The 27,465-nt window shown below is 44.3% G+C and overlaps 1 protein-coding gene across 2 annotated transcripts in view; it reads right to left on the bottom strand.

The window, feature by feature from the left end:
• matr3l1.2 (matrin 3-like 1.2) overlaps positions 1-26,976 on the bottom strand; it is a 37,313-nt gene extending 10,337 nt beyond the window's left edge. Inside the window, exons 1-17 of one of the 2 annotated variants that reach the window (XM_083653870.1) lie at positions 26,891-26,976; positions 24,841-25,824; positions 22,175-22,236; positions 21,983-22,021; positions 19,312-19,409; positions 14,959-15,014; positions 12,554-12,667; positions 12,223-12,357; positions 11,688-11,945; positions 11,224-11,348; positions 9,807-10,059; positions 8,946-9,155; positions 8,262-8,450; positions 7,602-7,701; positions 6,022-6,038; positions 4,579-4,701; positions 2,830-2,958 (exon numbers count right to left, since the gene is read on the bottom strand). In XM_083653870.1, the coding sequence (XP_083509996.1) occupies positions 2,830-2,958; positions 4,579-4,701; positions 6,022-6,038; positions 7,602-7,701; positions 8,262-8,450; positions 8,946-9,155; positions 9,807-10,059; positions 11,224-11,348; positions 11,688-11,945; positions 12,223-12,357; positions 12,554-12,667; positions 14,959-15,014; positions 19,312-19,409; positions 21,983-22,021; positions 22,175-22,236; positions 24,841-25,623 (2,691 nt within the window). In that variant the 5' untranslated portion in view covers positions 25,624-25,824; positions 26,891-26,976. Of the gene's footprint in view, positions 1-2,829; positions 2,959-4,578; positions 4,702-6,021; positions 6,039-7,601; positions 7,702-8,261; positions 8,451-8,945; positions 9,156-9,806; positions 10,060-11,223; positions 11,349-11,687; positions 11,946-12,222; positions 12,358-12,553; positions 12,668-14,958; positions 15,015-19,311; positions 19,410-21,982; positions 22,022-22,174; positions 22,237-24,840; positions 25,828-26,890 lie in introns of both variants that reach the window. The other variant, XM_083653869.1, reaches the window with a different exon arrangement.
• Between the last annotated feature and the right edge of the window lie 489 nt (positions 26,977-27,465).

The following is a 27,465-nucleotide window of genomic DNA, read 5'->3' as shown; positions in this document are numbered from 1 at the left end:
AAACGAAAAATATACATATATAGAAAAGTAACTACTTGGTCCTAGTCCTTTTAAAAACAAATCCTAGTTAGTCCTTTAAAGGTCTTAGCTGATAAAGACTGATGCACAGTTGATTTCTCTACTGTTGACAAATACCGTATGTACTATTCTAAGTCGCTTTGCATAAAAGCTTATTTAGCAGAAGCTCTTATTCAAAGCAATAGAACAAAAAAGCAAAAGCCAAGTAATAGAACACGATAGAACACATTGACATGTGATGTCATTTTGAATGGTGTTGTCGTGTTCTATGACACATTTCAGTTTGTGAAAGAAACCTCAGACGAGGTTAGTGGGAGAAAAAAAAACAGTCATTTAGAAAAGCGTCTTCTTTTCTCATCGACTCCCATGTATTGTTGAAAATATAACCACTGAAAACGCATGTCCAGCAGACATTTAAAATTAGAGCTGCCGAAAATAATCGATTCAGAGATGCATCGCGATGCTTAATAGGACGATTCTGAATCGATTAACAAATATCAAAAATCGATTATAAAAAAAAAAAAAAAAAAAAAAAAAAAAAATTATAATCAAATAAAATAGAATGTAAGTACCGTAAATTCCGGACTATAAGCCGCGGCTTTTTTCCCGTTTTTTGGCCCCTGCGGCTTATATAACGGTGCGTCTTATCTATGGATTTTTTCAGAAAAAAAAAAAAAAAAAAAAAAAAAAATCTCTCTTTTTTAGCACTCTTTCTAACTATAAATCCACTTCTGTTTTAATTTCCTCTCTTGCCCTCTTTTCACCACACCGCGGACACTGTGTGCACTGTAAAAATAAACAACAGTGGTGTTGTGTTATGTTGTTTTGTTGAAATGTTACGGTAATACGGTAAATGGGAGCTTCCTCAAACAGCCATCTCTTTCCCGACAATCCCCTCTGTGCGTGACCACTTACATATGGTAATTACGGTAAGCAAACGGCCACAAGCCCATCAACTCCCTCCCCCGACTACCAGGAGAAAATCACAAACTTCGGCGAATTCACACAAAGGAAGATCAAGGAATATTCCATCGAACCGGAGCAGATCATAAATATGGATGAAGTGCCTTTGACGTTCGACCTGCCACTCACTCGGACTGTTAACAAGAAGCGCCCTGGAGGATTCTTTCACCAAAAAAAAGCTTTGCTCGTTCTCGACAGCATGAGAACGAGCAGTAGATGATCATGAGGTGGTTTTTCAGACGTGTCGATATAGCAGTTTATCGCAAAAGTGTAATGGAAACACATTTTTCGCATTTGCACGTCATGTGACCCATATTATCCCTTGGAAAAGGAGCGGAAAATAAGTTTGGTAAGTAAGGTTCGATAGCCGTGTCAAAACCTCCGCAGCAAGTGGAAAACTTTGAAGCAACGCTACCTAGCAGAAAGACGAGTGTTGTGCAAAAGCGTAGCCGGGCAAATTAGATAATGTTTAATGGCAGAAATCGGTCCATGGTGACAGCAGGCTGCCTGTGTGCGCGCATTTGGCACAGCGGCGAGATGAGAGGATGAAAAGCACACACTGGTGCGGTGGTGCTGTCTGAAGTGAATACAGTGACTGTGAGTAGGCTAATACATTGCACACGTTTCAGGTGCAATTATAGAACCAAATCAGCCTTTTCCCCCCTCCATCTCTAAATCGGACCAGTTGTAGGCTATTAGGCTACCTTTTTTCCTCTGCCTGTCGCGCTGACTGCATTCACGCAGCCAGCAACATTTTGCGACTCATTTTCTTTTGAATTGATAATCAGGCTCGTTTATATGCATTGTAACTTCATGTTGGGATTTCCATTGACCATTGGTTGGATTTGAGCATGCAGGGGACGGGATATGGGGCAGATCCCCGTGCGTAATCACTGTGGCAGCTGCTGCAACGGGGAATCACTCAAACGCAACTTCAATGGAAACGCCTACAAGTCGCAATTGTACATTGTCGAAGTTGTAGAAATATCGCAATTCTTTTGCGAAAAACTGTAATGGAAACACAGCTATAGATGAAGAGGAGTTCGTTGGTTTTGAGTGACAATGAAGGAGAGAGGAGAGTGGTTGACGAAGCCACCCTGAACCTGTTCGTTTCCGACACTGAAGATGAGGACTTTGGTGGTTTCAGTACGCAGGAAGAAGAGGAAGACGAGCATTAGTGACTTGACTTCTCTGGTTACAGGTTTGCTGCACATATAGCCTATTGTTGTGTGATTTTGTCTGGGGATTAGTGACCTGACTTTTGTTTTGTTTTGTTGAAATGTTAATAAATGGGAGCTTCCCCAAACAGCCATCGCTTTCCCGACATTCCTCTCTGTGCACGAACCCTTTCATATGGTAATTAAACATCAAAACACCCGCGGCTTATAGACCGGTGCGGCTTATAGAAGAAAAAAATAGTCAATTTTGGTCCCGCGGCTTATACACCGGTGCGTCTTATAGTCCGGAATTTACGGTACATGCATTTGTTTATTTTAATTATGGATCATAATACAATGCAATTCCAAATGCACTTTTATTTTAAAAGTAGCCACACAGTGAGAAAAAAGAAAGTGAGAAAAAATAAATCATGTATTGCGGAAAAAGCGATGCATCGATTTAAGATGCATCGTATAATCGAATCGAATCGAATCGTAGACTTGTATAATCGAATCGTATCGAATCGTGAGATCAGTGAAGATGCACAGCTCTATTTAAAATCATGGCAAAAAAGCAGCACAGAGGAAGAGTGGAGCAGGCGGCTCTCGTCACCTGGATGGTGGGGTAGGTCATGGAGTGGCTGATCCTCACCTGGATGGTGGGGTAGGTCATGGAGTGGCTGATCCTCACCTGGATGGTGGGGTAGGTCATGGAGTGGCTGATCCTCACGGGTCTGCCGCAGACAGACGCCGTCACGTTGCTGTTGTAGAACTTGGCCATGTCTCTGGCTTCGTCTTCCTTAGCAAACTGCAGGTACGCCTGTCAAGAGTGAGGCACACCACAGGCTATCAAGCTGAAGAGTCAGGGCAGGACTCACAGGTCCCACAATACAATACTACCACCATCCTTAAGTCACGATGCGATTTTATTGCCATTTTAAATATTTTCTGATATGCCGAGTATTGTGAGAACATATATTGCGATTTATTGCCTTTTTTCAACTGCAAATTATGGCCCCAATTAAAACTCAAAGGTACGACGTAGTAGTATGATATCGATCGTGATACTAAAGTCACAATATGATATTGCAATTTTAAAAGATCGATACTTGGCGTCCGTGTATCGATAAAATAACACAGCAATCGACCTGTTATATTTGTTATATTTGTACTATTTGCACTATGTTGTAAACGGAGTCCACAGCACAAGAATTTCACACGTGATACTTGTACCATGGAGTGACAATAAAAATCTTGAATCTTGAATCTTGAAAATATTGCCACACAAATTGAACCCCGATTGAAAAGTGACAAATAAAGTGCAGATCAAGCAGGAAAAAAGGCTCTTATCCAGGACACACAGAGCTCAAAGGCAAAGATGGACAACTTTATTACAACATAAAGGCTAAACATTAATCTGGTTTCATTTTTCTTACTTTCCAACTCTGCGACTAAAATCAGCATGGCTGAAGAGTCACTTTTTTTGTGTACGTTTCTAAATTATACTATATTTTAACATCAGTCTTTTTACCTCGACTTTAATGAATCCCATCCATCACAGAACAGAGCATGTCTCTCAACAGAAAGTGCATCGAGGTCAACTGACAAACTGGATCATTCACGGTGAGAAGACACGTCTGACGTGACTTTCTTTCTGCTCTTTATTTTCTCATTTCTAATGTTTCAGTGAAAAGAATGTCCTGTGAACTCTGTCCTGTTAGAATCACATGGAAAAGATCACAGCGAACGACGTTCTCTGTCCTAAAGGCTCAAGAACTTTTACTGAGGACATTTTAAATCACACACGTTTTACTTACTTTACTTACATTTTCTCTACATCACAACCTCAGTAAAATATCAGCAAAGTAACAGTACAGTACTTCTACTGCAGGAGGACATTCAAGTAGTGGTTCCTCCACTGCATATCTCTGATCTGTCACCACCTCTACCCAACGCCGGACAGATCTCAGCTGTACGACCTGAGGCTTTTTTAACTTAACTATAACCAAATAGAGAGGCAAAGTGGAACGTCACTTCCTGCTTCAGCGCTGTATCAGAGATTTTCATCCGCCATTTCTTTTCCCATAGACATTTCGTAAAATGCTTATAAAAATAGTTTTACTTCGTCAAACCAAACGGTTCAGATATATGTAGAAACAGGAGAGACCACATAACATTTCACTCAGACCAAAACGTTAAAAAAATCACGGATTTAGAGAAAATATTTTTTGGTGTTGTTTTTTAAGTTTTGGTCTGAGTGAAATGTTCTATGGTCTCTATGGTCTCGAACCGTTTGGTTTGACGAAGTAAAACTATTTGTATAAGCATATTACGAAATGTCCATGAGAAAATAAATGGCGGATGAAAATCTCTGGTACAGTGCTGAAGCAGGAAGTAGGCGGTCACTTTGCCTCGCTATTGGATGTGAAGGCCAGCGTACCTCCTGTCGCAGGTCCAGCACCAGGTGTTTCACCACCTCTCCAAATGGCTTGGCAAGCGCCAGCAGCTCGTTCAGGAAGCCGTAGCCTCGCCTGAAGCCCACGATGTTCACAACACGCATCCCCTGGAGGAGAGGAGAGGATGGGAGAGGAGAGGAGAGAGGATGGGAGAGGAGAGAGGAGACGACAGGAGGAGAGGAGAGGATGGGAGAGGAGAGGATGGGAGAGGAGAGAGGAGACGACAGGAGGAGAGGATGGGAGAGGAGAGAGGAGATGACAGGAGGAGAGGAGAGGATGGGAGAGGAGAGAGGAGATGACAGGAGGAGAGGAGAGGATGGGAGAGGAGAGGATGGGAGAGGAGAGAGGAGACGACAGGAGGAGAGGATGGGAGAGGAGAGAGGAGATGACAGGAGGAGAGGAGAGGATGGGAGAGGAGAGGATGGGAGAGGAGAGAGGAGACGACAGGAGGAGAGGAGAGGATGGGAGAGGAGAGAGGAGACGACAGGAGGAGAGGAGAGGATGGGAGAGGAGAGGAGAGAGGAGAGGATGGGAGAGGAGAGAGGAGATGACAGGAGGAGAGGAGAGGAGAGGAGAGGAGAGAGGAGACGACAGGAGGAGAGGAGAGGATGGGAGAGGAGAGAGGAGACGACAGGAGGAGAGGAGAGGATGGGAGAGGAGAGAGGAGACGACAGGAGGAGAGGAGAGGATGGGAGAGGAGAGAGGAGACGACAGGAGGAGAGGAGAGGATGGGAGAGGAGAGAGGAGACGACAGGAGGAGAGGAGAGGATGGGAGAGGAGATGACAGGAGGAGAGGAGAGGATGGGAGAGGAGAGAGGAGACGACAGGAGGAGAGGAGAGGATGGGAGAGGAGAGAGGAGACGACAGGAGGAGAGGAGAGGATGGGAGAGGAGAGAGGAGACGACAGGAGGAGAGGAGAGGATGGGAGAGAGGAGACGACAGGAGGAGAGGAGAGACGTCAAAAACAACTGGAAAACAACACACATTTCACTCTCATCCGCCATATCTCGGTTGCTGCTCAGATTCTGACACATTTATAACAGCGGTGAGGCAAGATGGCACAATTTATTATGCAGGGTGTATGGAGGAAAGTTAAATTCAATACTTTTTAAGACATTTTCAATATATTTTAACCCACTTTCGTCACATCAGCGATGGGGGTGTAAATCACAATACGATAATATATAGATTTCTTTGGACAACGATACGATATTTGCAGATATCACAAAGTCTGTCACGATACAAATATAGATTCAATTCAGGAGTCTGCGATCGATATGAGATGATATCATATGCCCATTTAACAGAAATCAGCACAATAGCTACAGAATTAAATTCTTCACAATTAAGACTTTTTAAGGGCCTGGTGAAATTGCTGACTGTATATAATAAAAGTATTATGTGATGCACGAGATATAGATACATACCCCTCTCCTGGAGTTGTCTGCAGGGAACAGGGACACACGGACGGACACACACACACACACACACAGGGCAAAGGATGAGTGTTCCATTTTGACAGCAGGTAGAAGCCTTGTTTTGGTTTTTCAAGAAGACATCATCATGATCATTCATGTTCAGACATTAACACCAGACACTTTCTCAGCTAACCAACAATCTTGTAACAAACTTTATGAAGAAACTGTTAAGAACTGTTCCAGTGCTTAGTACATTTTGGGATTCAACTGCCACTATGGCCAGAAGACAAGAAAGTTTACATTTCAAAAAGTTATATATTGCGTTTGCAAAAAATAAATAAATAAATCTTAGTAAATTACTATGAAAGTCCATATGGTGGGTAGGAAAATGGACATAAAATAAGGCTTCTCTGGTGCAATTTTCAAATTCAAGCTTAATTCAAGAACCCTAACCCTTTTTCCGCGGGAGGTTCTGGTAAGACGAAGGAGGTGCCCGGCCTGGAATCACCCCACAGGGCCTTAGACCTCCATGCACCGAAGGTCTTTCAATACTGCGGTGTAGCACTAAACTCTATTGCAGCGGATTGGGCGTGATCAACCCTTCCGGGGGCAACGTTGCAGACAGAGTAGGAAGGCTGATCCGTGAGCTGCTGCTTCTGGGACGCGGGTCGGGGTCGTAATCGGCCTCGGCTGGGTCTACTGGGCGAGGGTGTATGATGTTGTCAGACCCGAAACACCCCACTACCCCAGTTAACATCACTGATGACGCCTCCCAGCGCATGCAGTAGTATGTATACTTGAACCCAAGAAAATGATGTCTAAGAATGCAAATAAATGTAACTGGCTCGTTAAAACTGGCTCGCTTGAGCGTGGTTGTCAGGGGTCGCCCCTCGGAGATTCCAGGCGGGCGGGCAGCACCCATGCATCGGATTGTCCGCTCGCTCCGCACGAAGCAGCTGGCTGCTTGGTACTCCGCGGATCCCACTCGCGTAGCATGACAACACGCTGACTCCCACTCGATTTGGGGGTGGAACATGCCATGATTGGCCAATGCCAAAGCCAGTCCCCAGAATTGTCAAATCAAATCATCGACACCCGGCATTGTGCGGCTTGTGGTCCGCCTCTCAACCCTGTCATCTCAGACAAGATTAGTTTGAGTCTGCGACGCTTGCACATTTGCCTCTGCCTCACTTCGACTTTAAGGAAACGGTGATCAACATTTGTTGATCACCGTAACCATGTCACAATAACCATTCTGTGACATTTTATAGACCAAAGAACTAATCACTTAGTTGAGGAAATAATCGATAATGAAAATACGTTACAGCCCTAATTACAAATGAAGAATTTTTTTTTTTAGGATTCAAGTCTTTTTGAGAGTGCGAATTTCCATTTTAGTTCTCACAATTTAAACAAACATGATTCCATGCTCTGAAATACAGGTGGGAGGGATATTCAATACTAGTGAGTTTTACATCCATCCCAGAACTTCTTTCTCTCATTTTGGAATGAAGCTGTTCAGTCTGTTTTGATCATGATCATCAGCACCAATCGATGGTCCTGATTGATTAAAAGAGGCGGTGATTTACCGATGGGATCGGAGCTGTCGCCGTATGACTCGTTCTCGTCTTCAGCGATCTCGTCCAGAGTCACAAAGTCCTCCATGTTCTCCAGGAAGTCCTGATCCTCCTGACAGACAGACAACACATCACATACTGGGTAAATGTTTACTTCAGGTAGACAGTAATGTAATGTCCGTGATACCAAAACATGTCTGGTCTCTCCATGTGGGTAAACTTATGTAGTGGCAATTAATTTGAAATGCCTTGTTGATCCATCAAAAAAGTGAGTTGCTCGTTTTAAAATGAATAAGGATTTGTTTATTCCATCATCAGCTTCCCTCTGTACAGAGCGTCACAAATCAAAGGTTTGTGCTACGAACATAAACATTGCAGTCTAATTATACCCAACTCCAGCCCCCCTCCATGACTGGTGGCTGGTACAATTCCATTGGATGTTTGACAAGAAAATAAGACCCTGATCTTTACAATAAGTCAAAACAAAACCTTCTATGTACCGGAAAGACAAAACACAATGTTATCTCCTCCTCTCCAGGTGGAATGCCTTTTCTACATAACAAACAGCTTCTCAGAAGAGACACTCAAAATGAGATCATAATTAAACAGAGTCAACAATGATCAACAAACAATCAATAAGCAGTCAATCAATCACTTTACTCTGACACTTACTTCAGGTAGATCTCCCTCGTTCATCTCAGAGCTGTCTGCCGGCTCGGTGCTCGTCTCGTCTTTGGCCTCCGTGTCCTCAGACGTGGCTTCGGCTTCCATTGGTCCCGCCTGTCCCTCTGGCTCCGCCCCCTGCTCAGCCTCGCCCACACCTCCTTCTGTCTCCTCGGTGATGTCATCACCTTCCGGGACCTGCATACATTTCCATTTTCAGGCTTATTATTTTATCTCATTGGCTCAAATGTACCTAGGAAATTGTAATGTTGTGATTTTAAAATGTTTGTGTAATTAGCTACACACATCCTTTTCATTCATGTTTTTCCCTTTGTCTCAGTATGTTCTGGAGCTCATTTCTGTCCTTCATACTTTTCTACTTAAATTAGGGTTCCCAGTTTTGTCATTCTCTTCTAGTATCAATGTCTGTGAAGCACTTTGTGATATTTGCTATTTGCTATTTTCATATCGATAAAAAATATTTAATTGTGGAAGAATATTGCAACTGAAATGTCAGTTTGCAGATATATTGGCTTCGAGTTTGATCACATTTTGATTGATGCATCAAAGATGACCTGCAGCTAGGGATGAAGTGAAATGATTTTGACTTCTCGTTCAAACGATAATCAGTCTGTAGACTGAGCTCTGCCACCCATGTAAAGTGTATTATATTGATCTTTGTGTTTTCCTTGCCTTCTCTGGAGCACTGTCGGACTCCTGTAGCGGCTCAGCAGCGGCCTTCGCGGGCTCCAACCCCTCTGCTGGCTCCAACCCCTCTGCTGGCTCCGCCCCCGCTGTTGGCTCCGCCTCCTCTGCTGGCGGCGGTGTGGGGGCTCGGTCCTGATCCTTCACCTCCTCATCTCCGTCTCTGCCCTGCTCCTCCTCTCCCCCCTGCTCCTCCACCTGCACAGAGTTCCTACACCTTAAACATCTAATTCAAGGACTTCTCACGGACTTTCAATGCCCAATTCCCTCATTAATAGATCCAATGACAACAATTAAAGAAGAACGAGAGTGGGCTATCGACAAGCGGAGTTTCTCGGTGGAAAAGACGTGTTCACCGTTCTTCCGAGTGGATTTGGATTTGAATGGATCCGACACCGATTGGCTGAAGGACTGGATTTGGTGAGACTAATTGGCAAGGCAAATACTCCCACTAGGGCTGCACGATTATGGTCAAAATTATAATCACAATTATTTTGATCAATATTGAGATCATGATCATTTAACACGATTACTCTGACTTTGGGAACATCGTGCATTTATTGAAGAAAGAATATTGAAAAAAATATTTCTTTGAACTGTATCAAGGAAGGTTTCAAAAATAAACGGAGAAACGCGATGGCTCTCTGTTCTGGACTCGAGCTGAAACTACACCACAGCGTGTTTAAGGTTTGGAGGAGGGAAAAAGGTGCGCTGGATTTACAACACAAGGCAAAAGGAGAGCAACATTGCTAAATGGAATGCGGCACGTAGAGCAAAACAGAATGTGAGGTCACGTTCGGGATGGTGTAAAAACCAGGCTAAAAGTCCCCAGGATTTAAGGACTCTGACCTGCATCTCGTCCTCGTCCTCTCCTCCGTCCTCTCCCTCCATCACCCCGGCCACCTCCTCCTCAGACCCTGACTTGTCCTCCTCGGCCTTGGCCTTCTTCTTCTCCTCCCTGGTCTTGGTGGATTTGGAGGCGGAGTTTTTGGAGGAGGCGGAGCTCTTGGAGGATTTGGTTCCGGCGGGGGTCCCTCCGCTGCTGCCCCACCGCCCGGTGCGGTTTCCTCCAGCATTGCCCTGCCCCGTTCTGCGGCCCACACTGAGAAGAACACACGTATTCACTGATTATTTGCATTGTGGCTGTACACATTACATTATAGTGATGGTTCACTTTGGTTCAACACCGAAATCCGAGTACAACTCGAGTCCAATTTTCGTAACCACGTGCACTATGGAGCTTCTGAATGTCCAAACAAGACAGACATTGATACCACTCCATATCTGCCAACACTTCCGATTTTTAACCCTTTCTCCCGCTGCCCTGCTTCTTGGTAATTTCTCTCGCTAATCTCCCGATTTGTAGGATATGTGTCGTGGTACCTGGCAACCCAACCCAGCCAGAGGCAGTGACGAGTGATGCACGGTGCGTCACTGCGCTCACTCAAGCAGCTCTTGTGTGAGGCGCTCTGCCATATGTATAAAGTCAAAGAGCTCTGCTCGCTTTGCCACTGGAAATGGATGAAACAGATCCCACGAATTAGAGATACGCTACCAGATTTCAGTCCACTTGGTGCGAAACCATCCCATTTCTAACTGCTACCCATATCAGCAAATACCATGCGTTTTACAAGCCATGTCGGGCCGACTTTAGCATAGAACACGGTGGGGAAAATGTTAATAGTAGTGATGTAGTAATAGTGATGTGGATGCTCTGGGGCATCTCCTGAAGCAGATGTTAATAGTAGTAATGTAGTAATAGTGATGTGGATGCTCTGGATCATCTCCTGAAGCTCTGTAATGTAGTAATAGTGATGTGGATGCTCTGGGGCATCTCCTGAAGCAGATGTTAGTAGTAGTAATGTAGTAATAGTGATGTGGATGCTCTGGGGCATCTCCTGAAGCTCTGTAGTAGTGATGTAGTAATAGTGATGTGGATACTCTGGATCATCTCCTGAAGCTCTGTAATGTAGTAATAGTGATGTGGATGCTCTGGATCATCTCCTGAAGCAGATGTTAATAGTAGTGATGTAGTAATAGTGATGTGGATGCTCTGGATCATCTCCTGAAGCAGATGTTAATAGTAGTGATGTAGTAATAGTGATGTGGATGCTCTGGATCATCTCCTGAAGCAGATGTTAATAGTAGTGATGTAGTAATAGTGATGTGGATGCTCTGGATCATCTCCTGAAGCAGATGTTAGTAGTAGTGATGTAGTAATAGTGATGTGGATGCTCTGGGGCATCTCCTGAAGCTCTGGACTCACTTGAGAGTCTTGTACTTGGTGCAGATGTTGAGGCGGATCAGCCGGCCTTTGATGGTGAGCGGGTTCACGGCGTAATACTTCACCAGCATGTCCGCGTCCTCCGGGGTTCCCAGCTGGACGAACGCCTGTTTGAGACAGACACAGACAGACAGACAGGAGCAGAGTGATGAAAAGAGGAAGTAAACTAACCGGTGCTGCCTAAACTCCTATTATTTTCCCTTAACTTATCCAAGATTCAAGATAATTGAATAGCCATAGTGAGTAATCATATCACAAACGAGGAATTTGTCTTTGAGGGGAGAAGGGGGGGGGGGGGGGGGGGGGGGCTGGAGACTTGTGTCCGTGGGATAATGTCTATGTAAAACATTATATTATTGTTAAAGCCTTTTTTTGTGTGTCTCTTTTATCAATTATATACCTGAAAATTATTTGGGGAAGGGGGGGAAATCTCTCTTAAGGTGTACCTCGTCTTCTCGTAAGAAGAGGTGTTTCTCCACAGTGCCGAAGCGCCCGGCGACGGTCAGCAGCTCCATCTTCTTGTCCTCCTCCCTGGGCAGGTTGGAGAAGTAGATCACCTGGCTCGCCTGGCCGCCGCGCCCTTTGGCAGCCCTGTCTGTCGGTCCCTGCCTGTCTGGCTGTCCCTGCCAGTCTGGCTGTCCCTGCCAGTCTGTCTGTCCCTGCCTGTCTGTCTGCACCCGTCGGTCTCCCGGCCGGCCGTCCTTCTGCAGGTGAAAAACAACACGGAACAAATCAGACGCATGCAAGGCCATGGATCAGTCTCCGTCGGTGAAAGTTAGTTTGTCCGTTTGTTAGTCAAATGGGAGCAGCCATTGCCATTTTGCCAGCGGTGTCCCCGATTGGCCGGTTACAATGTCAACTACGAGGCCGATTGGTCCGTGCACTTTGTCATTTCTGAAAACGCCTGTGCCGTCCGGGGCTGGAGGCCAGACAATACCGCAGAACGAAAACAATGTGAGTTCATGTGAGCAGATGGCTTACCATGGTATCCTTAATCGCCATCAACTCCTTGGAAATGTAGAAGGTGATCTGCTTCCCGTACATGTTGGCCGGGTTCTGCTGGTAGTAGTTGGTCATGTCCAAAGCCTGCTGGTGCGTGTCCATCTCCAGGAACGCCTAACAGCAGAAGAAGGAGCCCCGTTAATGTTATATGCAATGCTATTGAAAGATATGCAATGCATCCGAGACAACACAATCCACAAAATATTGGCAGTTACAATCATATCGGGCGGGCCAATAGATAAGTGACGTCGCTACTAACATGGTTTCCATGTTTGACAGTTGTATTTGAGCCCGTGCAGAGAAACAGTACCTTGTTGTTGAGCACCAGATGCTTCCTCAGGCAGCCGAAGGGCTCGCACATGGACACCAGACTCTTGCTGCTGTACGGCTTCATGTATTTGGCCACGACCACTCTGCTCCTCCCCTGAGGAGGAAACGCTTGGTTCAGCTACTGATCTGCACAAAACTCTCTGCTTTGTCTACAGTGGGTTTGGTTCAGCTGCTGCTCTGCACAAAACTAGATTATCTGTCAACAGTGGGTTTGGTTTAGGGATGGGCATCGAATTTCGAATTTTCGAATAATCGTTGTTATTATCAAGGTCGACTTTTATTATTGAAATTCGAAATTCGGGAAAAAAAAAAAAAAAAAAAAAAAAAAAAAAAAATTGAGTGAAATGTTGCATTGTCTCCCCTTATTCTAGGTATAGTCAAATCGCTTGGTTTGAGCAAGTAAAACAATTTTTATAAGCATTTTAACACATTGAGTGCCACAGCGCTTCAGTAAAATTGTCTGGAGCCTGTGCCAGATTCACTTCCATTCAGTTGAAAACAGCTATAGAATTTTTTCTATTATGGCTATATTAACGGGGCTGGACTTTAATGAAACATTGAACACTCCTGCTTCTTCCAAAGAAGAAATTTTGTTTCTAGACAGTTCCATTATGAAATTACAGCCTCTCAAAAAAGTGCACTTTCAAGGGTTTTCTGTCGTTTTTTTTTACTTTCCAAGATATAGGCCCTTTTATGAATACCTTTTGCACTCTAATTTCGAGCACATTCACTGACTCTGGCTGGTGTTTTCTGATGTGGTGGCGTGTGGTGTGGTTTCTGTGAAGCCTGTGTGCCACACACCCCTCCTCCCCCCCCCCCCCCCCCCCTCCCCCCTCTCCACCTCTGAGCTGCGGGCTCCTCCCACACGCACAGAGTTTGTTTTCTCGTTTTTGCCCCGGACAGATCCCAGCGCCCATCAAGAAGGAAATGATGCGCGCTGGCAAACGCGACTGAACGAAAAGGCTTGGCCGTTCGGCTTCGGATGCTGGCTTTCTAGGAAATCGTGTGGAGATAGATAGAAGCATAAGAGCTCAGTTGTGAGCGCGGATGCAGCCGAGCCCACTGTCCGCTGTAGACAGAGCAATATATACGGCTCTGGCAGAAAGCATGCATCGGTTTCCACTTTCTCCGCTGTCTCCTGTACAAAGTAAAGGATCTGAGGTGGGTGGAGCAGCTCCTGTGACGATGTTTAAGGTGGCGCCGTGTGATCCCTTGAAGGGATTCATGCTCACTGGCTAGGTACGACCTTAAACAGCAGAATTATGGAATAATATGAATTATGATTTTAGGACGTCCACAGACGTCCTTGGCACTCCTCGTTACTTTTTTTTAGGACGTCCACAGACGTCCTTGGCACTGAATGTGTTAAGCAAGGTTTATGGAAAAATGAATGGCGGATGAAATCCCATGAAGAGGGAGAGGGGGTGACTTTGGCACCCCTTTGGCACTCAGACCTGAGCCTACTAAATATTTAATGAACCACTCATGATTGTCAAAACTGTTTTTTATTTTCGAAAATGTCAATGTAAAAAAAAAAAAATGTAAAAAAAAAAAAAAAAAAAAAAATTACATTTTTAATTTTTTTTACATTTTTATTTTTATTTTCGAATTTCGAATTAAATTCGAATTTGGCCAGCGAATTTCGAATAGTGTTTTTGCTAGAAATGCCCATCCCTAGTTTGGTTCAGCTACTGCTCTGCACAAAACTAGATTCTCTGTCAACAGTGGGTTTGGTTCAGCTGCTGCTCTGCACAAAACTATCTGCTCTGTCAACAGTGGGTTTGGTTCAGCTGCTGCTCTGCACAAAACTATCTGCTCTGTCAACAGTGGGTTTGGTTCAGCTACTGCTCTGCACAGGGAACCCATTGCTGTCCACAGTGGTACCTTCACTGTTTTACGAGCCCAACAGGACTGAATGAAGAGCAAAGTAACTATTCACACAGGACTAGTACTGTATGACATGAGGACATTATGTAATTAATGAATTACGAGCTTCCTAAACGCTTTCCATTTTAAAATTCCCTATTTTTCGATGTTCTTGACTGGATTTGACTTTGGGCGGGTATAAATGTGTTTCACTGAAACATTAGAAATGAGAAAATAAAGTGCAGAAACCAATTCAAGTCAGACTCCTCTCCTCTCTGTGAATGACCCACAGTTTGTCAGTTTACCTTCATCCACTTTCTGTTGCTGGATGACACTATGTTCTGTGATGAGGCGTTAAGTAAAGTAGAGGTCAAAATGATTGACATAAAAAAAAAAAAACTTTAGAAAAGTACACTAAAAAGAGACTCATTGGAGGGGGGGGGGTGATAATAACAGACTCAGAGCTGATCAGCATGCACATGTCTATATTCAGCTGTGTTAAACAAATCAGTGTCTGACCTTGGGTCCAGGGTGAGACTGGTTCTTTCCGGACAGACCAGGCCCTCCACCGCCTCCTGGGACACATACATACATATTAGTACATTATGTTGTAATATGATTCATGTTGTAATATGATTCACATATTACAACATAACACACATTTAGATTCTGATTCAGAGAAAGCTTTACTGGCTAACTTGAATTTTCCACAAACAAACAAACAAACAAACAAACAAACAAACAAATAAATAAATAAATAAATACCGTAAATTCCGGACTATAACCTGTTAACCCCTAAGCCTATTTTTCAGCTCACCTGCCGAAAATGACATGCCTGAACTGAATTGAGTATATCTCCACAACTACAGGGTATTTTCTGAAAATTATTTTTTTCAAAAGCTAGCCAACACCTGTGAGATTGCTGTAGAAGTGTCAGAATCAATTACAAATGTACTGTATCAGAGTAAAATCAGTTAGAACATGGCAAAAAAATTAAAATTCAAGCTCCGCCCAAAAAAAACAACACTATTTTGGATGAAAAGCACCTGAAAATCATGGGTTGGTAGCCAAATTATTATATGGAGCAGTAGACTAATGTCTTATGAGTGCTTGTATCAAAGCAAATCCTTAGAAAGTGAACCAGAGCAATTTGACAGATGATTTACTACATGTAGGCCCAGGCGGACCTGATCTGGGCACATTTTGGGCATCATGAGTGCCATTTGACTTTTCTATGGTAGAACACTGAAATACCTTTTTTTTCTCCTATTTACATATCACTATAGGTACTCAGTTAATATGCGTTATGGTTTGGATAACCCTCAAGCCTTATATCTGTATTTTTACTCTGTGAAATGCATCAAAAGGGCTTCTTCAATTTGCCTGCAAAGCCTGGGGCGATACGCAGAGGGCTATCTCGGGACCCCATCGGCCGATTTCGATGATTGACACCTCTTTGGAAGCGTCAGAGCCAATAGAATCGACGTGGACTGAAATAATTTACGTCAGGCAGTTTTTTCAGGAAATGCTGTCGACTGAACCCAAAGCTCGTCTATTCTGTGAAGATGACCACTCCATGTAAAATCCTCCATATGGCTTTGTAAACACGATGACTGTAAAAAACAATGCTTTAAGATGATGAAGAGGCATTAGGAGTAGCAATTAGTAGCGTTTTTATGAAGTCAAACACAACTTTTGATTTGAAAACAGCAAAGGAAGACATAACTTGTAGTTTTATCTGTAAAACGTGAAACAGTTTTTTGCTGTTCTTTGACAGCCTACTGAGTGAGTTTTCATCTCTCAGAAACGAGCTATACCTCTTTAGAAAGAGCAGAGTGTTAGCTTTCGAAAGCCGCCTCATTTGGAGAGAAAAGATTCACTCGCAAAAACAAATCACCACGTAAACGCAGGCATGCACGGTTTTCTTGTTTTTACTACATGGTGATATTGTTGCTTGGGGTTGGAATTATTTTTCGTTTGAATACAAATGCTTGTCAGAGTTTTGTAGCCACGTTTCTTCCCGACATTTTGGTGTGCTGTATGTCTCACTGAGTCCTTCCTAGGCTGCTGTAGAGCGTCATTTGTGAGAGATGACAAGGGCTCAGCCCGCCGGCGGGCCCGCTAGGGGGGAAGAGGATAAGCCGCGGCTTTTTTCCCGTTTTTTGGCCCCTGCGGCTTATATAACGGTGCGGCTTATCTATGGATTTTTTCCAAAAAAAAAAAAAAATCTCTCTTTTTTAGCACTCTTTCTAACTATAAATCCACTTCTGTTTTAATTTCCTCTCTTGCCCTCTTTTAACAACATAACATAACATAACATAACACAACACAGGTAAGCAGAAAGAAAAAGACGAAGCAATCACGCCATGAATGAGGAAATGACTCACCTGCTGGAGGCTGGAGATAGACGGCTTGGGCTAAACTTTTACGCCGTGAAACACTATCGATTAAGTCCGACATCGCTCAGAGGTTTTGAGCAGCTTGAAAACAAGTTTGAAAACGTGCAGAAGTCCATCCACTCACTCACTAAAGAAACTAAGGCAACCGTGAACAGAGTTTATAATGCGGAAAAGCGCATCCGCGCACTGGAGGACAAAAACAACACAGTGAGTCCGAAAATGGATAAAATGCAAAATCGAAACCCTGCACACGCAGGTTGATGACTTAATCAGCAGGAGTAAAAGAAATAACATTCGCCTGATCAATGTAAAAGAGGGAGCTGAGATGGGTGACATGGACGCTTTCGTGGCAAAATCCTGTGTTACATCCTGGACCTGAAGGAAGGCGAGAAACCACCAGAGGTGGACAGGGCACACCGGGCGCCTCGGCCACGTCCAGACCCCGGCCTGCCACCGAGGGCCATCTTCATCTGCCTACTCCGCTGGCCCGACCGTCAACTCATCCTCCAGGCTGCGGGGAAGAAGCCCCTCACCTGGGAGGGTACGCGCTTTTTCGTCGTCCTCCGCGTTGGTGCAACAGAAACGCGCAACATACAACAGCATCATCGAGTCAATGGATATCGCTTTGGCGTACTGTACCCAGCGAGACTCGTCATAACCATTGATGGACAGCGGCGGAACAAGAGCTCAAAGTGAAACTGCCGAATATCTTTTGAGTTGGACTGGTCAATAGTACTGTGAGTAACTAAAATAAAAAAATAAAAAACGGAATTCTCTCTTCTTTAGCACTCTTTCTAACTATAAATCCACTTCTGTTTTAATTTCCTCTCTTGCCCTCTTTTCACCACACCGCGGACACTGTGTGCACTGTAAAAATAAACAACGGTGGTGTTGTGTTATGTTGTTTTGTTGAAATGTTACGGTAATACGGTAAATGGGAGCTTCCTCAAACAGCCATCTCTTTCCCGACAATCCCCTCTGTGCGTGACCACTTACATATGGTAATTACGGTAAGCAAACGGCCACTCGGCCAACTCCCTCCCCCGACTACCAGGAGAAAATCACAAACTTCGGCGAATTCACACAAAGGAAGATCAAGGAATATTCACAACAAGACGAGCAGTAGAAGCGGAATATTATAGGAGTGTGAAAACATCCACAATCACCAACGGGTTCCAAAACGCTGGACTGCTGCGGGATGAAGAGGATGACACCGCCACAGCTGGCGCTGAGGGCCGTCAGAGGCTTCAGAGGCTGTTCGATGCCGACAGTGACGAAGAGGAGTTCGTTGGTTTTGAGTGACAATGAAGGAGAGAGGAGAGTGGTTGACGAAGCCACCCTGAACCTGTTCGTTTCCGACACTGAAGATGAGGACTTTGGTGGTTTCAGTACGCAGGAAGAAGAGGAAGACGAGGGTTAGTGACTTGACTTCTCTGGTTACAGCCGTTTGCTGCACATATAGCCTATTGTTGTGTGATTTTGTCTGGGGATTAGTGACCTGACTTTTGTTTTGTTTTGTTGAAATGTTAATAAATGGGAGCTTCCCCAAACAGCCAACTCTTTCCCGACATTCCTCTCTGTGCACGAACCCTTTCATATGGTAATTAAACATCAAAACACCCGCGGCTTATAGACCGGTGCGGCTTATAGAAGAAAAAAATAGTCAATTTTGGTCCCGCGGCTTATAGACCGGTGCGTCTTATAGTCCGGAATTTACGGTAAATAAATAAATAAATAAATAAATGTGTGTGTGTGTGTGTGTGTGTGTGTGTGTGTAAAATACAAGAATCAATATACCGTAAATTCCGGACTATAAGCCGCACCTTTTTTCCCGTTTTTTGGGCTTTTTTGGCCCCTGCGGCTTATATAACGGTGCGGCTTATCTATGGATTTTTTCCAAAAAAAAAAAAAAAAAAAAAAAAAATCTCTCTTTTTTAGCACTCTTTCTAACTATAAATCCTATATAACTATAATAAGTTTTAATTTCCTCTCTTGCCCTCTTTTCACCACACTGTATGACACTGTATGACACTGTGTGCACTGTAAAAAACAACACAGGTGGTGTTGTGTTATGTTGTTTTGTTGAAATGTTAATAAATGGGAGCTTCCTCAAACAGCCATCTCTTTCCCGACAATCCCCTCTGTGCATGAACCCTTACATATGGTAGTTAAACATTAAAACACAATAAAAAAAAAAAAAAAAAAAAAAAAAAAAATACCATTAAAACACCCGCGGCTTATAGTCCGGTGCGGCTTATATAAGAAAAAAATAGTCAACTTTGCAGGTGCGGCTTATACACCGGTGCGGCTTATAGTCCGGAATTTACGGTATATGTCAAATTCAAGAATCACTCAAATCCAATATAAAGAGGTGGATTCCATGATGTTTCCATGACTGTGGGGACCTGATTTGTTGTGAAGTTTAGTGACCCTGATGGCAAATCATGTGACCAGAGGAACATAATGAGCTTACCCCAGCTGGAGGGCATGCCTCCGCCTCCTGACTGGCCTGGTGCCGGTCCCAGCAGCCCCGCTGACAGGTTGGGTGTATCCATGAGATGAGACCCCCCGCTGAGAGATGAGAGAAAGTGTTAATCTCTCACATTATTATTTATTTACCCTTTATTTAAAGGAACCTGCCAACATTTTTGGGAGATTCGCCTATCTGCCATCTTCCCGGCGTTTATGCCAGGAAACCGCAAAAGGTGCAAAGACATTTTTGCCATTTAGCCATTTTTGCAACAACAAAACATCTTGAATTACCTGATAAGCATTCATCCTGGAGGTAAGGCTTCAAATTTTTAGTTTTTACAGTGCTTTCATATTGCTGTGAGGCAACAGCGCTACCACTGCGCCACCGTGCCCCTTGTGAAATTATTATTGCTTATCGGACAGGAGAAGCAGATATTTGTCGGTTATCGTATCGGCTGAAATGCCCCCCCCCCAAAGTCTATAAATCTCCCCTATCTAAAGAACATTACAGTGGAACCCCCCCCCCCAGGTTGCAAGGTGAATTTTAAGCCCTGTGTGTATACATAATACAGTGCACTCCTCTTATAGTGATCAAGTTGGGACGGGTCAAATTGATCACTATAAGTGGATGATCGTAACAGATTATTTTCTTTGTCTTTATTTCTCATGCAGATTACCATCTAATTGACATTTGTATATGTATTGACATGAATACAGTACATATAAAGTAAAGGAATGTTATTGACTTTAAAAATCCATACAGTAAGTTAGGCCTCCAGCTGTTTGAAACACAGCGGTCTCACAGACAGACGCCGCCATTTCTCCACAGAGATGCTGTGATCTTTCCATATACAGACCGACATGCACCGAGTATTGCTGCTGTATCTCGTTTGCTCATTTTTGGCATTTTGTAATGCAAGTAAAAAAAATTATAGGCTTACTGTAGTTTTAAACATATTTTCCATTGTTCTCAGGTGGGACAAGGCCCAAACTGATCACTGTAAGCGGAGTATTGATCACTATAAGTGAATTATTTAAACAGCATGTGTATAGGAATGATTCGCGACCAAGCTTTTTGATCAATATAAGCGGTTGGTCGCTATAACCGTGATCACTATAAGCGGATTCCACTGTATAAGTATATTTAAGCAATATCACACGAGAGGGAGTGCATTGTTGGCTAATATTGGCACTGCTGTGATTCGGTCGCAGGCACGAGGCCGCAGGCCGAGTGCCGTAGATAATCACAGCAGTGCCAATATTAGACAACAATCGAGTACTCTCCTTCTGTTATGAAAGAGTACTCGAGTACTCCCACCCCCCTCCCGGGGGAACGACACACACACATGAAAGATCCTAAGTTTGGCTATGTTAAGCAGTTACCATTAGCATTCGCCAAATGCCTGTGATGAGAGCAGGGGTGATCTGCTTTGTATGGGGCTGTTCACAGCAACTTCACACACATTACCAATTTTGCATGGAAAAAGCGCTGCCTGGTGCACTTTTTAGTTTTTACAGATTGACTGTGATAAGGTGATCCGGTGTTAGCCGTTAGCCTACCTCAGTAAAAGTAATTCCCAATACATGTCGGTAATCATTCCATACTGCTTCTTGATCACTGTTAAGTAAATCCACTTATTAAAAACTCTGGTGTTCTGCCAAAAAGTGATAACTGCAAACATGATAACTACAAACAGTAATAATGTTCGCTAACGTTAACCGCAAAAACCACCAACAACATCCGAGTGATGGTCCCCGCCCGTGGTGAAACACGGAACGTTTGGCTATGGTAAACAAAGTTACTGTCAGGGGTCCGTTAGTCAAAGTGGTCCGTCCGAGTAAAAAACATCTAACGTTACCATCTTTGCTTGCACATCTATATATAAATTGGCCATGAACGGAAAACAACTGCAATCAAATCTTGTTTATTTTACATCTGCTGAATATAGATTGCGTTAATATACATGGACGTCTGTGTTGCTGGCGATTCGCCAGACGCTGTTAACGTTAGATCGGCCATTTTTATAGGGGAGGGGGGTGGGGCGAGTACCCGGACAGCGGAAACGGTACTCGAGTACTCTCGTTACAAACGAGTACTCGAGTACCCGAGTACTCTCCCCCATCCCTAAACAGTTCTATTAAACAAAGCTGATTAAAAAAATGACAAAAAGCTGAGAAAATAGATGATTTCTGTATTTATTCCTCCGCCAACAAAAATAGTCCCCTCAGCTTTCTGCTTTGCTGAAAATGTAGCCTAATCAGCCTAATTAACTGCAGGCTGTCTACTTTACTACGGTCTACTCTAGAGCTGTGAAGCGTTTTGTTGATTAGGGCAGCTGTGAAGCGGAGTGATCTACACACAGTGAAGCGCCAGTGCATTATCGTGAAATATAGGCACTCATAGGATCCCTCTTGTCCAATCAAATTGCTCGGCCGGAACTACCTGTTGTATAACGGCCGATATATCAATATTGTTTTTTCATTTTTGTTTTGCTCCCTAATATCGGAATCGGTATCGGCGTCAGCCACAAAAATCCAGTATTGGTTGGGCTCTACAAAAAAGTACGTAGGGATTGGAGAGATGGTATAGTAAGATCTGTGTGTGTGTGTGTGTGTGTGCGTTTGTGTGTAAGGTATAGTAAGATCTCTGTGTATGTGTGTGTGGCTCTTACCCTCTGCTGGGGGCCATACCAGGGTCCCAGTCTGGATACCTAAACACAGCAGGAGAACATTTACCAATGGTGTCACTTCCTCCTTTCCTCCCGATACTGAATCTCAACATGTTTATTTCTCCCCATTGGAAAGGCATTTATTTAGCACAAGGCCACGATGCTTCAGACTATCAGTGTGCTTCAGTGACTTACATCTGCAGCAGCTGCCTCCGGGTCTCAGCATGGCGAAGCCCATTAGTGTGCTGGTTCCACTCCTAAATTAACAAACGAGGATTACTGAAGACGCCCAGATGGTTTTCCCCAGGACTGAATCATGTAGGAATTACCTGAATTAATCCCCAAAACTCGTTTTCAAAGCATTCCATTTAGTGCTGCACGAGTTTGTGGAAAAGTCATGTTGTGATTATTGTGGACAATATTGCGATATAATAAACAAGTTGTATCATGAGTCTCCACTTCAGGGATAGATGCTAGTATTTTTAAGAACTGGCCTCAGCTACCAAGCCCTTAAATTTGGTGGCCCAAATCAATTATTGGTGGCCCAAATGTAAACGTATGTCAAAACAATACAGAAAAGGAAATTTAACACAACCTTCCTTAACTGTGACACTACAACCAATGAAGTCAGAATAAAAATATGTATGCAATGTATTTCAATTGAAAACTCTGCTTCTTTATAAACATACTGCATTACGTCAGTAAGGCACTGCGTACTGCGTACAGTACTGCGTACAGTACTGCCCAAAACTCTTAATAGGCACTCTTTATGTAAGTTTTCTCATAGATGTTTGTTTTTGTTTTTCTGCATTAAAGTGATAATCTCAAAAATTTCAGTTTCATTCTCTTTGGCGACACCTATGGCGATGAGCGGTATTTTCAGGTGAGATCCAAAGATTGTTGCATAGTGACATTAGTCAGTTTGTGCGGCCATAGTAACGGGCGGGAAAAAAGTAGCTCGTCGTCATCCTACTTCACACAAGAGTTGTCAGGGCTCAGGAACCTACAGTAATGTTAGCTGACTAAGGCCATGTCCACACGGAGACGGAAGCGATTTTCTTTTTCCGTTTAAGAAAGGTTTTCCATAAACACGGAATAGTTTCAAGAAATGTGTGTATCCACATGAAACCACTGAATACCACTGAAGCCTCTGTAGTATATATGCCAGGCCGGTAAGTGGCGCTGTAACGCTGCCACGTTACAGTGCAACGTGTGGTTGTCAAACCTCTCACTTCCCTATTCACGACACGTTGTATTTGCGAGGGATATAGAGCATCCCGAGTATGTCCGTTACACTCAGGGTTTACATTTCATTTCAACCAATATTAAAATATTCCAGAATTGCATGTTGTATTAAAAATAAATATTACTTCTATCTAACACGTTTAGCCTGATTTTGTTTGCGTTATTGTAAAAATGTAGCCGCCGCTAAGCCTTCTGGGAAATATCCGATGAAGGGAGGGGAGGGGTGGATGTGTGGAGCCCTGAGGATGTTGTACACGCTGTTCTCCGTGTCCACTTGTTGCTGACGGTGGTAATAGAGGAGCATTATATTTTGCTGCAAGAGCCCTAACAGGCTCAGTAGCTGCTGTAGCACGAACGCTAGTGCACTGTAAGCCATTGTTGCTGGCGGAGAGAGGTGGGACTATGGCGCCATCGGTTCAGGAAAGATGCGTATGGGTTGTAAACACGGAAATGCAAGGGTGGCGTCTTCAGATTTATTCACTCTGGGACCCGGTTTCAAAAATGAGCGTATACTCCCAGAATGCTGGTGCCGTCTGGACGAAACGTCTATACGAGAAAAAACTTTAGCGGATACACCTAAACTCGTCTCCGTGTGGACATGGCCTAAGTAACGGCAGTTGAAGAGAGTGAGTCTATTGTGTTAGCTCCGCCTATCGGCCCTCTCTGGGGTGTCTCCAGACACCCAGTTCATAAATGCTGCAATACTGAAAATGCCTAAGACTTCCATCAATGGGCCATAGGCTCAATCACCACCATTGTGTTAACTCAGTCTCAGACATTTATTTACATGAATGTATTTGAGATGATCACTTTAATGTGTCAGCAGACTGTTCTTTATTATAGTACATTTTGGATATTTAGAAATGTGAAGTAGGCAACACTGTGCCAACGTTAAAGTAACGTTACTGTACCGACCGCAGTTTTGTCGCATTTTGAACTAAAAAGTGCCAATGATTTGGGCCGTTTGTGTAGTAGTGTGCACTGCAACTGCAACGTTGCGTTGGTGAAGGCTTGCACTGTGTGGGGCCACAGAGGGCCACCTGCATGGGATATTTGGTGGCCAAAGAGTAAGCCAGAGAGGGCATGGTTAATGCTGAAGCCTGCACATGCTTCGTTATCAGGAAAAATGCGCAGATTACTGATTATCTTGAAATGGGTATCTCAACTCAAACATACAAACTTAAATTAGCATAAAAACATGCAGCCTGTTGTGGTTATATAATTGCACAGGCTGACATTGTTATTGCGATTAGAGTCATTGTGCAGCACCACATCCCATCGATAAAATTGTAAGAATGTTAAAGAGATTTGGCTGATTGAAAACTTAAGAGATCCATCTCTAGTTGTATATTCCTGAAGCATTTCAGCTGTATGTGTAAGAAAATGAAGACATACAGACTAGAAGAAGATGTGTCAATTAAATGGTGCAAATTGGATTTCCAGTCAATGGAGAACGTGAGGGTCAGGGAAGATTACAAATTCACCTGGACTGAAGTGGACTGAAGACACAAAACATGAGCTGAGCCCAAGTGTCTGGATTGGATTCAATGAATGAGAACATTTACAACAAGTTAGTCCAAGAGGAAAAGTAGGGAAGGAGTTTGGACGGTACTCACCATGGTGGAATGCACATCAAAGTCACAAAGAGAGCAGACATGGGGGAACATGGGGGGCATGACTCCCAAGAAGTCTTGGATTTTTCCGTGCGACGGGGAGCCGATCCTCCTCTGCATAAAGACAGGGTCGGACGGCGAGGGCCCCATGTCGAGCCCACCGTAGGAATCGCGGTGGGAAAGCTCCGAATACTGCCGATCTCTGCTCCCGCCGCCACCGCTGTTGCCATAATCTAAATCGAACCCCCGGGCCGAGGAGACGTCCTGCATGGAGCCGGAACCGAAGTCGGAGGGGTGCTGGGCGCGGGCCGAAGCTTGCCCCATGGAAGGACCGCCCATTCTCCCCATGTGCATGTCGTCCCAGTCTTCCCTGCCGCCTCGGTAGGACGTGTCGGAGGCGATGGAAGGCAGATCCCGGGGGTTGGCCGCCATGCGTCGCTCTCCCGCGTCGCCCTTGCGGCTCTTCAGCTGCATGAGGAGGTGAGGCAGCGTCTCCACACTGATGTTCTCTTCGGGGATCTGAGCCAGAGCGTCCAGGTCGGCGGGCGACAACCCCAAGCTGGCGAACAGCTTCATAGTGCTGCCAAGATGGCTGCCGCCGCGCCGGGGCATCTGGGAACCGCGGTCCTGGCCGTCCATGCCGCCGCCGCCAGCCCCCATGCCTGACACCATGGGTCGACCGGCGGGGCCGGAACGCTGCTCGCTCATGCTGAAGTTCAAGGTCTCTGCGGCGGCCAGGAGACCGCGACCTACGGCAAAGCCGCCTGATTGGTTCTTCTGAGACATTACGTCACAAGCTGGATCTGCTCTCCGGGCCTCAAAAAGTCTCCGATGACTCAAGATACGGATTAAAGCAGGTAGCAAAAAAAGTCTATTTTACTAAAGGATTGGGGGAAGATTGATTTCTTCTGTCAGGTGAATTTGAAAAGTGTGAAACCAGTCTAAGAGTCAAGGGCTCCACTCTCCTCAGGGGGAAATGTCTTATTTCTGCTGAAACACAATGAGGTAGGGACATTCTTGAAATGCTGTCTCCACAAAGAAAACAAAGACAAATTGAGAGGCAACAGCACTGAGCCACAGCAAATGGAGGAAAATGACCACAATTCAAACATAAGTCAACTGAACAGACTTAGCCCTAAACTTATTATTACAAAGTGAACATGAGAGGCAATTTAAAAGCACTTTGAAGAAGGTTAGAAAAGGGGACAGCGACAGAAGAGAGACAGGCTAGAATCACCTCAGACCAGGAGGAAGAAGATGCAAAATGAACTGTAGGACATTGACGTGACCAGAAGGTGATGGACTAACTGAAACCATCCTCATTCAGGAAGAACTCTTGAAATCAATGTCAAATATCGGGACAAAACATGAATTGTAGAATATGCCAATATATGAATCACTCAGTCTGCGAAAAGGTAATGGACTGACAGACGCCTTGACAAGAGACGCGAAGGAAGCGAGTCAAAATGTGAGAGAAGCACAGGCCTTGATTAACCGATTGGGCCTGACCTGATTTCAACCTGTTAGCAGGCTGTTGTTAGCTTGTGATCTGCGTGAAAGAAACTCTGCTCATCTAAACTGGCATTTGTTACATCAGTAAATGCCTGCATATCTAGAAAAGCTCCACTGTGGTGCAAATTGTGCTTTACGTTTCGAGTCGAGGATGCATGCAATCCGGCCTAACGCTACATTGTGCAAGCAGCTAAGATAGCTAATGTTGCTCATGTTTCATGTTTCTCAGCTGAACGTAACGTCACTGTACAACATTCAAATTAAGCACATGTGTATTATCCATACGTGAAGCTGTACAACTATGAACTGAAGATAGAACTAAATAACGTTACCGAAATAGTAGAATTATATCTCGATCGCGGTATCTCGACTAACGTTAGCATGTTGTTAATGCTAGCCGCTAAAGAGCTAACGCGGTCTGGTTAGCTCAAAAAAGTAACGTTATTCACCCTCCACTCACGTTCGCTCTGCAACGTTAACGCTATGTATTCTAGTTTATGTTATATAACTACGCTATATCATGAAACAATTGCACTCTTACCTTAGCTTGCGTATGTTATGTAACACTGTCTGGCACCAAAGAGCAATATAGGTTCTTTGCTAGCACCAGCACGTACTGCGGTGGTGCGCCGAGGAAGAATGGCCACCGGCGCGCGACACAGCGAGGCACTGAAGAGTATTGAGTACCTCGATTTGTTGTCTGCGGCCGCACGGGTTGGTGGAGCTTTTTTATATGTTTTACACATTATCATTATACGATATCATGTCTGTATTGTGCTCTGTCTGGAGTTAGCTGCTTGGATGCTTAGCCACTGTGACCTTGTATTATGATCTTTGTGCCTCATTTAATTAGCAAACGTTGAAATGGTTACGGGTGCCGCCGCCTACCCCCTATTAACGGTAAGACAAATCGAGCGCACATAGCAGGTGAAAGCAGCTAGGGGGCGGAGGGGAGTGGAGTCAGGCTACCTTCAAGGGCTCCTTGGATGTTTGTGTGTGTGTGTGTGTGTGTGTGTGTGTGTGTGTGTGTGTGTGTGTGTGTGTGTGTGTGTGTGTGTGTGTGTGTGTGTGTGTGTGTGTGTGTGTGTGTGTGTGTGTGTGTGTGTGTGTGTGTGT

The sequence above is a fragment of the Poromitra crassiceps genome, assembly GCF_964638095.1.
Source record: "Poromitra crassiceps genome assembly, chromosome: 17".
Lineage (NCBI taxonomy): Eukaryota > Metazoa > Chordata > Actinopteri > Beryciformes > Melamphaidae > Poromitra > Poromitra crassiceps.
The sequence above is the reverse complement of the archived record's forward strand: the minus strand, read 5'-3'. Positions and strand labels throughout refer to the sequence as shown.